This window comes from Rhamphochromis sp. 'chilingali', assembly GCF_963969265.1.
Source record: "Rhamphochromis sp. 'chilingali' genome assembly, chromosome: 13".
Classification (NCBI taxonomy): Eukaryota; Metazoa; Chordata; class Actinopteri; order Cichliformes; family Cichlidae; genus Rhamphochromis; species Rhamphochromis sp. 'chilingali'.
This window is the reverse complement of record NC_137940.1, coordinates 29934947-29948151: the sequence shown is the minus strand read 5'-3', so window position 1 is coordinate 29948151 and position 13205 is coordinate 29934947. Positions and strand designations below refer to the sequence as shown.

General features: G+C 39.6%; 1 protein-coding gene across 1 annotated transcript in view; it reads left to right on the top strand.

Annotated features, from left to right (window-relative positions):
- diaph1 (diaphanous related formin 1) overlaps positions 1-11357 on the top strand; it is a 101041-nt gene extending 89684 nt beyond the window's left edge. Inside the window, exons 27-28 of the mRNA XM_080901205.1 lie at positions 1233-1322; positions 8927-11357. Of these exons, the coding sequence (XP_080757331.1) occupies positions 1233-1322; positions 8927-9114 (278 nt within the window). The 3' untranslated portion in view covers positions 9115-11357. The remainder of the gene's footprint in view (positions 1-1232; positions 1323-8926) is intronic.
- The last annotated feature ends 1848 nt before the right edge of the window (positions 11358-13205 follow it).

Sequence of the window (13205 nt, the reverse complement as noted above, 5' to 3'; positions counted from 1 at the left end):
TAATGTTTTATACACAGCTAGGTCATTGTTTGGTCCTTCAGTGCCTTCAATGCAGTGTTCCAAAACACAGTTGTGTGTTTGTGTGCTTGCAAGCATGTTTTAAGCCAGCCATGTGATTGACGCAAGCGGAAATTTGCCAGATGTGTTTCCCTTGAAGAAGAAAAATCTCTGATTTTGATCCCAGTGTGCAGTTCTAGGACATGGACATTAAGGGGTGTATATGAGCCACGGTAGTCTTGGGATGTGTGTAAGAGAGACTTTCTCTGACGTAACAGGCGAGACCATAGGCCATCTGCTTCATGGCTTACTGCAGGATTAAATATTGTGCGTGTGAGCAGAGCTGTGTGCTGTGTTTGGATGTGGGGGTTGGGGAACAAACAGAGAGACAGCATAAACCTTTAACCCCCAACCCCGCTGGCCCTTCCCCAGACCCCTCTCTCTCCATTCAGGTTCAAACAAAAATAATTAAAGCCATCTGCGTGAGTGCTGAGCCATGCCACTGAATGTTGCCCACAAAATAGTCAAAGTAGTACTCTCACATGTTGCTTTGAGATTGGGCATCCTTCCTGGTTTAACCCACCTTCTTTTATTTATTGCCACCTGACACTGAAGCTCTGTTGAAAATGTAGCTGTAAACAAAAGAGACCACCCATGTAAGCTGTACCTGTAAACTTATACAGATAAAAGGTCAATTTCCAGTTTGTACCAGTTTAACTGGAAGCCACAATTATGCATTCATTCTGTTTATGTGGATTTGGTTTCAGCGGCTGTTTTTCCAATAAGTGTGGGCTTGTGTATATCTGAAGCAGTCTCCCTGAAAATGCATAGTGTAGCCCCTAGCTGTGGAAGTAGCTGAAGTAGGTCACTGCTTATCTGGGTTAATGTAGCTAATTTAACAAAATAGCCACGTGGCTGGTGAAGATCCACACTGTGTATAGTGCTATATTAGAAAAACAGAAAACTCTCTAAAAGCACCAGTCTCTCTCTCTCTCTCTCTCTCTCACTCTCACTCTCTCTCTCTCTCTCTCTCTCTCTCTCTCTCTCTCTCTCTCTCTCTCTCTCTCTCTCTCTCCTGTTGTTAGATGGCTAGTATTGATTAAAAATAATAAGCCTGTTATAATGGAGCTGTATGTGTGTGTCATGCATAGAAGTTAAAGTGCTTCATTACGTATTAATACTGATCTATCGTTTCTTGATTTATTACTGATTATGTTTTTTGATGGTGTTTACAGAGGATGATGAAACTGGTATCATGGATGGCCTGTTGGAGGCGCTGCAGTCCGGTGCTGCTTTCAGGAGAAAGAGAGGACCACGTCAAGCAGGTACTCACACACAAGCAAAACAGTAAATCTTCACAAAATATGCATATGTTTCCACGTTTCATGCGTTACTTGCTTTACAGATTTCAGTTTACTTCCACAGATATATAAGACTCATTTATTCTATCTCACTTTCCATTCTGTCTCCAATCTTCTCTCAACACAACAACAGATTTGTTTATGTTCCTTTGCCTTTGTTCCATCTGTTGCTCTGCTCACAGGCTGAGTTGTGGTAATATTCTTTCACCATGGTTATAGGGGCAAAGCCAGTGCAATCAGAGGCTGGCACAACAATAAAAGAAGAGGGAGAGTGCCAAGGGTGGGTGTGGACAGTAGGATACTTTAGGGAGAAACAACTGCTGAGGGTGTGGTGGTGGAGTAGGAAAATATGATAAATAATGACTGTAGGAGGGGGATGAAACCAGCCCGTAGGCAGAAAGTTTGTTGACGTGAGTGGGCAATACAAAAGTTGTGGTAAGTTATTGTCGGCAAAAGTATGAGGACACAGGTGCCTTTAGCAACTTCAAGTCAAGATATGTTTTGCTCTTTGTCATTTTGAGATTAAACTCCATTTACACCAAAGGATTTATGAGCAGAGTTGGACCCACATAGTCGTTACAAAATACCAATAGTTTTACAATTTTACACTAAAAGAGAAAATGTAAAAGTTTACATTATTATAGCCTTGGTGCTCTCAATTTCATTGACTTATTAGACATTGAAGTACTTTCTCCCACTTTCCTATTTTGTTTGCCATTCTGTGGCTTGTATGGCCTAGTAAGATCATGCAAATGAAAGTGAGGCAGCAGGAATTGTTAGTATAGTAACTTTGTAACATGATTCCTGGTTGTGAGTGGGAAAGTGTCCCGCTGCCCATTAGCTAAGAAAGAGAAAACTCTAGAGAGACTGTGTGTGTGTGTGTGTGTGTGTGTGTGTGTGTGTGTGTGTGTGTGTGTGTGTGTGTGTGTTTTTGTTCACACGCACTCTTGTGTGGGTTCAGTTTTCGCACATAAGCAGAGTTGTGGAAGAGTTTGTGCAACCCGATCCCTTTCACAATAGAAGCCAGATGTGAAGCACTGGTCCTGAATTGCACTAAGACCCAGAAGGTAGTCCCTGCTCTTTTCTCTTCCTACTAATCTGTTGTTTTTTGTTTTTTTTATACAACTCTTTCAATTCTTTATTTTGGACTCAGAATTGATAATCTTTGAAAACTTTTGGGTTCTTTTTGGACCCCACTTCCATCTATAAAAACTGATGGACCTTCAGTGTATGTTAAACCAAAACATTCTTTAATTTCCTCCAGACATTTTGTTTGTGAAAAGTAGAACGGATAAACATCCTTGGGGCTGAGCTGTTCCTTGTAGAAATCCTACATTTTGTGACTGTTTTGTGACTGTTCCATGTCACCAGAGTGCTAAATTGGACTGCCAGGGAAAAAAGATCTGAAGTCAGGCAGATCCAGCCTCCCTGACTTTAAAGGAATATCTCAAGTCTTACTTACAATGAGAATAGCTTTTTCAAATAAATACAGTTATAGGTATTTGTCCCTTTTTTTCTTTTTTTTTTTATCTGTTGTTACTCTCTCTCTTTTCCACATTTCAGTTACCTCTCAGATGTAATTTTCAGACTAAAAGGGGGAAAAAAGCAGAAAAACAAATAAAGTAACAAATAGCTCAGGCTCATCACCACTAAACTGGCTGAGATAGCAGTGAAAATTAAAATGAAGGGAGAAGCAGGAGCAGGGAAGAAAGAATGGGGCCCACTTGAGGACTCAGTCATCCATAATGCTGTTGGGCCACCTCACACTCCCAACAGGAAATACCTGAACATGTGTATGTGAAAGAAAGGGAGGGAAAGAGCTTTCCTCCCTGCACATACTTCTGTGGTAGGAGATTGTCGGAAAATATAAGTGGCTCGATGTATCACATCTCTGCTTAGTCCCTCCCCCCTGTCTCCTCTCTTACCCCATGGTGTCATTTCTGTTTTTGTTCTGCCAAAGTTCAGGCTTTTCCATGGAGAATGTGGAGGGTGTGAAGCAGTGCTGTTTTTTGTTTTTTGGTGGCATTCTTATCCTTGTTAGGAGTTTTTCCTGACTGGTATTCAAAGGTTTCTCCTTTCCACTATGCCCACTTTGCTTCTTAATGCCAGGAAGAGCCTTGAGTCTTTCACCTACACAGCAGGAAGTGTATGTGTATGTGTTTGCACACATGTTTGACTAGCCAGTTGAGTCATAAGTCTTAATTTAGTAAAGCTGAAGTAGGAGGCACATCCTGACTCTGGCTCAACACATCTGGCACCAGTGAAGCCACAGGCAGCCTTACAGAGCAGGGAAAAAATATTGTATGTATGTATAACCCCTTCACAGATGTTATGTATAATATCATATGTGTTTAAAAAATGTTGCACACAGGGTAAATTGAAAAAACATAAATACAAGTCAGAGTACAAGTACATTTTTTTCTGTCTCTGTTATGTAGTAACACATCACTAAGGAAACGCAGTTCTGTGAAAAGGTTATTCATAATCTTATCACAGGGAGATAATGTGAGGTAGATGCATCTAAACTGTAAAGACTCATAAAAGTGGCATCATTGAGTTTCTCAAATCCCCCATCCTTTCTTGTTTTGACATTTATTAACAAATACCAGTAGGTGGGGCACTTGGTTGCAGGTTTTGCCTCCAAGTATTTTCTTTTCCTCGCAGTTAAAGCACAAATAGTGTTATTACAGATCGGATGTTATGAAATGGGTCCAATCATTAATGCCCTTAAAAGTATTTTCTCTTGGGTTTCATTGTGACTATATTTTATAACCTAACATTAAAACCCTAAAAAGGAGTTCCTGCTGCAACACACCCTGATTTCATAATTTTGTTGAATGAGAAACGGGAACTGAGGCAGAGCAAACTTGATTAGCTTAACACTGAAAAGTGATAATCAAAACCACAATAAATAAGACAGTATACATGTATGTGTCTACTCACTTTCAGTCTAAATATGCTACTAATACTGAAGTTTTTACTGTTTGTTTATATTGTTTTATATATGCATTATATTCTTCTTGACAAATGTAGCCCTCATCTGCAGATAGACTTAAGCTTTTATAGCCTTCTTATACACACACACACACACACACACACACACACACACACACACACACACACACACACACACACACACACACACACACACAGAGAGAGAGAGAACAAAGAGTTATACTTGTATAAAAATATTTAGTTGAAATACGACAGCCTCAAATGTTATTTTTGTTTACTGTTTTTGTCTGTGGAGCTGTTGATTGATTGCTATTGTGGAGACCTTCCTCCCTTCTCTCCTCTTTGTTTCCTACCCTTACAGCTGCTGCAACTGTAGACGTCACGAACTCAGTTTTAAAAGATTACTAAGGGGACGTATTGAGTGTGTTGTCACGCTCATTTTTTCACAGCGTGACTGAATGGGTAGCCACGAGGCTATGGAAGCTATAAAACTCCTCACCTTTGACCTGCACCTCAGCTCACTTTGTCCATGTGGGAGTGTTGGCTGCGTCGAATGAGCAGACTGTATGGGGGATCCTCAGCTGTCTGCCCTCCGTCTGTCTACCCCCTTCTTAAACACACACACACACACACACACACACACACACACACACACACACACACACACACACACACACACCCCCCAGATGCTCGCATGCCAACAAAGGCACACATGGATGTTTGCATACCCATACATGCACTCAAACTGGCAAATTTCATTCCAGAAGACAGACAGACTTGCATCCAGCACTATCAGTGTTTTGGTTTGAGCTTTAGATTGTTAGCTTTGCGTCTGTCTGTTACTTTGCAGAAACATAGACAGCTTGGATACATCAGGCTAATTTCGTTGTGTTCAGAGCCATTTAAGTAGAGGAATGACGTGTCTATGAACACACAAGAAACCCATCTGCTGGGTCATGACCCCTGCTAGAGCAACCAATCATAGTAGCAACTAGCTGACAAAGCACCAATCACAACAGAGAGACAGACATAAAGGGCTTAGCAACAATAGAGGCACACGCCAGCTCTGCAGACGGTCCACTCCTACTAAAACAGAAAAATACCCCTTCACAGATGTTCACAAACGCACACGCATTCATACTAGTGAGACAATTTAGAACAATGGGAGGGTGCTCATCAATATCAATGTCAAGCCATAACTAGAAAACTGGTGAGGTCACATGCTTGCTTAATACCCACTGAGGCAATAAAGGTCGACGACACCAGTATGCACCAGTTGACAGTGACCTAAAATTCAAGCTTATGCATCAATACTTAACCCACAGACACTAGTGGTGTCAGATGACGTCACTTTTCCCACAGTACTTTATTGCAGAGCAGCGCTGTGTTACACAGTGCAACCTGAGGAGGGCGATACAAGTCCCTGCTAAGTTGGAGAAACTGATGGAGGTCCAGTCTGCATCTGCAAACACACCATCATCCTATATGTGGCACCATGTTGTGTTGTGACTGTGGTTTTTCTAAAGATTCTGTAGAGTCAACAAAGGGTGTGAAGATGGCTGCTCCCTTGTAATACCGCCATATGGATTTCATACTCATTATAGTGGGGCAGTTAAATCTGTGATGAAAGATAAGGGTGAGATTTTTACCTTAACAAAAGAGCTAAGCTAGTTCTTGTTACAGTCTCCTCTCCATCTGTCCTACACTTGCCCGTCTGCAAATCCTCTCATCACTTTCCTTCCTGTTTCTCTATTTTCCCCTCATAAAGGCAGCAGTATGCACTGTACAACAAAGCATTCTTATGTTAATCAGGTAGTCATTATAAAGACTCCTGCGGTGTAATTTGTTACAGATGATCTTTCACTATACTTTTTGTGCCACTGACCAACCTCCTGTGTGCAAACACACAAATTCAATCTCACACTCATCAGTAAATAAACCCCAAAACAGTCTTTGTGTAAGTCCTGATATCTCATTTCCTGTTGTAACAACCAGCCCTCATAACAGTTACATGGATCATTTAGTCAATATCAGATCTAGTATGTTTATGCAACACACATGCTGAAAACTTCCTGTTTGTTTATAATGGCGTTTGGTGAAGAACTGTTGCATTTCTGAAAAGTATGAAGGCTCTTTGATACATTTCAGGATCAAAAAAATGCTGCGTGTTTTCTCTCAGGCTTGAAACAGCTCCTTCCAGTGATCTATGAGATATCTAACAGCTGTTTTCACAATATTAATCTTTACACATGAAATCAGTTGTTTGCTTTTCATTTGTTGAATGTGATTGGTCAGGGAGAATTGAATATATCTTTGTGTAGTTTGGATCTGAAAGCTTTAAACAGTAAGATCTTTTCACTTTGCCTAAATATGCAAATCTGTGTCGAGATGTATAAAGCAAAAACAACAGATACATCTTTATTACTTTATGTGGCAGAAATATTTGCATGTTATGCCATATTGGACCATTTCATAAAGAAAAACATCCATCATGGAAATCTGGTTGAGAAAAAAAAAATCTATATAATTGTGTTGATTTTCTTTTGGCTGTGGGTAAAACCAGAGTGGCATCAGAAGTTCTTCTAAGCAGTGTTCAGTGGGAAGAAAGGGATACCCACTAAACTCATTAGGTGTGGGTTATAATTGAAAACATTTCAATATATCATGTAGATTGCCAGCCTTTATTACTTGTGTTTATGTTATATTTAAAAAATACTTTGATGTTCTTTTTAAAACTTCAGTCTGTTCATGTATTCACTTCTTACACATATTAGTTCACACATGTTAACTATGTTTAAATGTAGTTACCTTCAGAGTTTCTTCTCCATACTTCAATCAGTAGGTTTCTGTCTACATTCATATTTTCTCATCCTGCTTCCAATGTAACAACCTTCTCATCCTGACTTGTATCACCTCTTCTCACCTCCTCTTCTGTTTTCTCTCTCAAGAGGGAAGTGGAGGAGGATGAGAGAGGCAAGGAGCTAGGTCTGACAGCCTTTGAAGAGGCTTTTCTCTGTAGGCTGGAATTTTTAGGACAAGCTCAGCACAGGACACATACTCTCTCTCACACACACACACACACGCACACACACAGACACAGTTTCTGGATCATTTGCATAATTTCTAATTAGTAAGTTTATAAGTGAGGGACAAAAATAGAGATGGAGGAAGTATGAAAGTACACTGAGGAGAAGATAAAGTGCACCCATGTACCGGTGTTTATGACAGGGGAGTAATCTCTCATAGGAAAGGGTGTAAGGTGATAATTTGATATACTAGCTGTCTGTGTGCTGCTCAGACCAGCTGAGACTCACAAAGAAGACAAGCCTAAATCTACAAATACTCCTTCTCCTCTTTCTCCCCAGACTCAATTGTGTCTTTGTCACAACTAGTTCTGGAGACCTGCTTGGTAACTTTGTGTGTGTTTTTTGTGGTGCTTTTTGTTCTACTCCTGTGAGAACCATACAAGTCTCGATATGTTGTATGTGCTACCATGATTAATTTGCATGTGTGTGTCTGTTGGTGTGCTGGATTAATCTGCATTTTTTTTCTCCTCGACATTCACGTGTGGATTTACTGATGTTTTTTGAGGATTGGAGTTTCTGAATAAACATCAAGCATAAAATAACAGCAAACACAATCTCCCACTGACCTATATAATTCAAAATGGCTGCTGCTGCACAGCTGTCCTCCCACACATGAGAGTGAGGAGTGCTAAAGGATAGATTGAGGGAATGAGAGAAAGCCAGGCTGCTGCTGGTGCCTGTGTGGGAGGAAAGGAAAAGACGGTAAGCAGGTAGAAGAATAAAAACGAAAGCATCCTCAGGGCACGATCTGTCACGCTTGTTCTGTTTCTCTGTCTGTCCATGTGTATCTAATCTCTTCTCTCTGCTTCCAGTATTCCTCATGTATATAAATAATATATACATAACTTCCTATTTGTGTCACTTCAAGTCCTCCCCTTGCAGCTTTTCCTCATCTGACTCAGTTCCTTCTTCTGTCTCATTTTCATTCATCCCTGTCTCTTTAATCTTCCCACAGTATGAATCATCCCGCTTTTCATGGTGTCTTACCCCTTTTTACTCTCCCCTCCTCATTTTACACACACATTCTCCATTTCTGCATTTTATCATCCCGCTTTTCCTTCCTCCATGCATTTCTACACTTTCTCCAGTTTTTTCACTGCTTAAGACCACGTTGTGCGTAATCTGACATTAGAAGTGAGTTGCTCCAAATATGACGCTAATCCACATACATGCACAGCCCCACTACTCGTGTGTGTGTGTGTGTGTGTGTGTGTGTGTGTGTGTGTGTGTGTGTGTGTGTGTGTGTGTGTGTGTGTGTGTGTGTGTGTGTGTGTGTGTGTGTGTGTGTGTGTGTGTGTGTGTGTGTGTTATTATAGGTACATACTTGTGAATGCGTTTGCATCTTAGTGGCTGGTTTGTTAACTAATTAAACCATTATATTTGAATTGCAGAATGGTTGCAGATTTCATCATAGTATTTATTTGATATGTCACCTCATGGCATGCGCTGATGTTTCTTATGGGTTTGGTATGATTAAAAATGATGTCTGACTTTGTTGCGTTGTCTTTGTTTCTTTGTTCTTGTCAGCCAACCACCGACGAGCTGGAAATGTGGTGACCAACATTCTGGCCAAAGAGCTGATGCAGGAAGATAAGCCTTCATTGGGTAAACCTTCTGCAAAAAAGTTAAAGTCAGATGATAAAGTGGAGCCAAAACTAGAAGAAGCAGAGTCATTAGAGGACTTGCTTGAGTCTGCGACTTCTCGGTCTAATTAGGTACCCAGGTAGAAGTTTGTTTTTCTTTTTTTCTTTGTTTAGTTTTGATTTTTTTTTTAACCTATACAGCCAGTCTAAAGTCAGATTTATCTTTCTTAGGCATTCCAGGGGCCAATAATCATCTGCTATTACTTTACTGAATAAAGGCCTGCTTTCTTTTCCATAAATGTCTTAAAAGGACAGTCTTTTAAAATAACATTGTTTTTTGAGACGACAGAGAGATGCAGAACTTAAGGGCGGGGCTCTCACCTCAGTTTCAACCTCTGCATGGTCTTCACCAGCCTTGAGAACTCTGACACTGTCATAAAGATTGAATTGCTTTTTCCATCACATGCACATAAGGTGTTCATGTTGTTTTTTTGTGTTTTTTTTTTTTGTTTTTTTTTCTGTTTCTCTTTATTTCTACATCACTCGGTTCACCTGTCACTCAAAGGACATCTTTAGCCATTCCAAAGACTTACTCAGGAGGATCCACTTTGTTTCTTTTATCTTTCTTCCCCTTCTTTTTTTGGTTATTCCCAGATTTAGACTGAGAATGTGTGGATTTTGGCACATCCTGCATCATCTTGTCAGGATGTTCCAGCCAAGACCACTTTGCTGTTTGTTTTTTGTTGATGTTTTCTGTTTTTAAAGAGATGAAACAATTTTCTTTGTAATTATTTGTTATTCCGTATGTTACTGCTTGTAATCATTTTACTGTATTATTCAAAGTGCCAACTGATAGAAATCCAGTCTTATCATTTCACTTCTGTGTTTAATACGGTCACAGTTTGCACTGGTCCTGCCTGACACCTCATCAACAGCAGTTATCACCTGGGTTTATATTTCAGCATGTTCTTTAGCGAGAAAGGGCATAGCGCACAGGTGTCCGTGTGCTTAAAGGGAGGGATTAATTATATAAACTTGTCTGTTACCATATGTGCCCATATCATTTATATGAAACATGAACATGATTATTCACACAAAATCTAAGGCAAGATAGTCGACAGCAAAAATGTTCTTCCACAGAGTCCAACCAAAACAAATATTGCTTTTTCAGAGGGTGTTTCCATGCACACCCAGCCTGAGCAGTTCACATGCCTCTGTGTTTGTATATGAAAAAGTCTGTGTGAAGTAGCTGCCTATATTTAGTCAGTTTCCTACATGTGTGTTTGTGCTTGTACGTTTGTATGTACTGCCATCTGTAATTACTGTATGGTACCGACCATGCTGTCATAAATGTTAGGTTTCATGAACAGCGTTTTGGTCTTTCTGCTGAAGATAAAGCATACTGGAAAACTGCCCAAAAACTGCTGAGATATACGTGTGCGTGCATGCGTGCACGCTTGTTTCCCGCCCACTGAACTGCAGCAGTAGTTTTTGAATGTCTGGCTGCGTTTCTATTTGTTTTCAGCCATCAGCATACATGTTGCCATGATGTTGTGGTGTACTATTTGACAGGAATCTGGTGAGATGATGCAAGCTGCTCCATGCAATATTTATTACTATGCAAGCACATTATTGTAGCGCGCTCCCCAGACGTGATACCTAGTCAGTCTCAGGATGTACAAACCGCTGGCACACCTCGCACACTCTTGAATAAACCTGCTGGTTCAAGGTCAGTGCTTCATGGCAGTGATGACTGAGAAAAATCCTTTTAGCTCCAAAACTTCATGACATCACCAGTATCGTTATTCCATCTTCCTATAAGAATGTGCCGTCTTTGGACAAAATGATAATTAAACACAAAAGGAAATAAGATGACGCACTGGAGCGCTTCCAGTGATGGTGCATCATTTTTTTTATCAAATAACACTGAGAATAACAAATATTTTGTTGCGCCTCATCTCAAGCACAAATATGTCGTAGCTGTATTTAAATGGTTGACACTGTTGCTGTTTTAATGTCTGCAATATTTTGCCTATGACTTCAAGTGCACACCTGTAGATTGATTGTGTGTAATGCACCCTGAAAAACAAATGTTTTTGAAGTGAGGAGCAAGGGAAAACTAGAGGAGGTAAATGATGTCACTGGAATATTTTTGCAAATTTGAGTTTTTCCTTTTCTCAACAAGTCCTTTTTCTTTTTTTTTTTTCTTTTCTTTTTTTTCTTTTTTTTTTTTTTTTTTAGATATTGTTTTCTATGTAAATTTTAAACGATTATTTTAATGTAATTTTTTCCCCAGAGATTTCTGTATGGCTATATAACAATGCACCCAGTTGTCGTTTGTTACACTGAACTATTATTAAAAATGTCTTAAGTAATTTATCGGTGCGTGTGTCCTTTTGTTTGTTTGTTTTTTGTTGTTTTTTTTCATTATGTCGTTCGTGTAATTTCCAGCTTGGTTCTATTCCTGTATGATTGCCAAAATAAACTCTCTTCGGTGCACTTTGGCCGATGCTACTTTCTCCTCCGCTCCTCCCCTCTCCTGATGTAAACACATTGGGCAGTAAAGCATCAGACAGGCACTGCACTTTGATACTGCAATTTTATTGCCAAAAAGCAGCAAAAGAATGAATAAACAGTGGAGTTAGTTATTTTTACAGACAAGTCTCAGGATTTTCCATGGCTTCAGGGTTTCCACAAAAACTTTCCAACAGTATTCTGCTAAAATTGTCAGTACACGGCAAGATCTCTATGTGCGTGTCTTAAAGATGCAGAGGACAGTTGATGTCATGTTTTGTTTTTTTGGTTTTGTTTTTTTTTTTTTTTGGAGGGGGGGGGGGGGGTCCCTTTTTGCACCCTGTTTTTATTTGTTTTGACCCACGTGGTGCAGAGTATTTATTTTTTCTGTTCATTCACATGTTAAGGTGTTATTCCACCACAATGCAGCTTAAATTGAATCATTTAGACCTATTTATCATTTATCAGACTTTATACAGTTTTTCCACAAAGACTTTTAAGGGTTGGCCAAGTGACGATGGAAGAAATAAAGTGCCTTTAAACTCTCAAAGTTGGTTAGTTGTTTATTCCCCCCCCCCCCCCCCCCCCCCCTTTAAAAATTTTTTTTTTTTTATAAACTGGTAGATTTTTGCAGGCCATATACAGTGCAAGTCAATGTGATCAAAACTGTAAAGAAATGACCAAAACAGGGTAACCTGGGCAATACTGAACAAAACAACTGAGTGATTCATTAACAATAATCATGATGAATATAATATGGGTGGCATGGCTATCAGCTTTAATCAGTTTTTTATAACTTTTGGACCACATGTGGCAAGAAAAATAACTTCTCCTGAGAAGACTGAGGAAAAGCTTGATACTGTGATAGATGGAAATCTTTGTCAATGTTTAAAATGGACAGTTTGACAGGTTGTGAAATTAGATTGTTGCTCCTCGTGTATGGACATCATACCCTGGGGTCAGTGTTGGGTTCTAAATTTATACATCAACATGTGTAATGTCTCCCAAGTGCTAAAAATGGCACTTTTTGTTGATCATATAAATATTTTCTGCTCAGCTGATGATTTGCAGCATTTACAAAATAATTAAATGGAAGATCTGGCTTGATAAAAATAAATTATCATTAACTACGATAAATTAATGGGGTTGATATTGAACGGGTCAGTGAAACCAGATTTCTAGGGGTACAAATAGATGAGGTTCTGTTTGAAAGCACACATTAAACATACTATTCTGAAGCATTACAGTATTAGACCATACGTCTCTCATGTTTGCTAATTTTACCTGGGACAGTAACTATAAAAGAGCACATTACATTCTCTTTTTATTCTTCGTCTATTTGGATATCTCAGTATTAACTAATAAGTAGTTGAGAAAGGTGTGGGGTGGGGTGGGGATAACGTTACTGAAAACACAACTCTTCACCAAGGTGCACCCTATTTCAGTTGGGCACCTGACAGGACAACCACCGCTTCAACTCGCATCCGTATAGCTATTAGCCCCTCCCACTCCAGTAAACGATAGCTGCTGGCTTTCCTCTGTTGTTGTTGTTGTTGATGAAAAACTGTGGATTTATTAAATTAAATATAATCACAGAATAAACATGATCTCCAACTATTTCTGTTACTCCAAACATAGCCTCCTCCATACCACACTTACACAGGGGTTTGTCTATAAACAGGAGCCCAAATGGGGGAGAACTGTTTTGG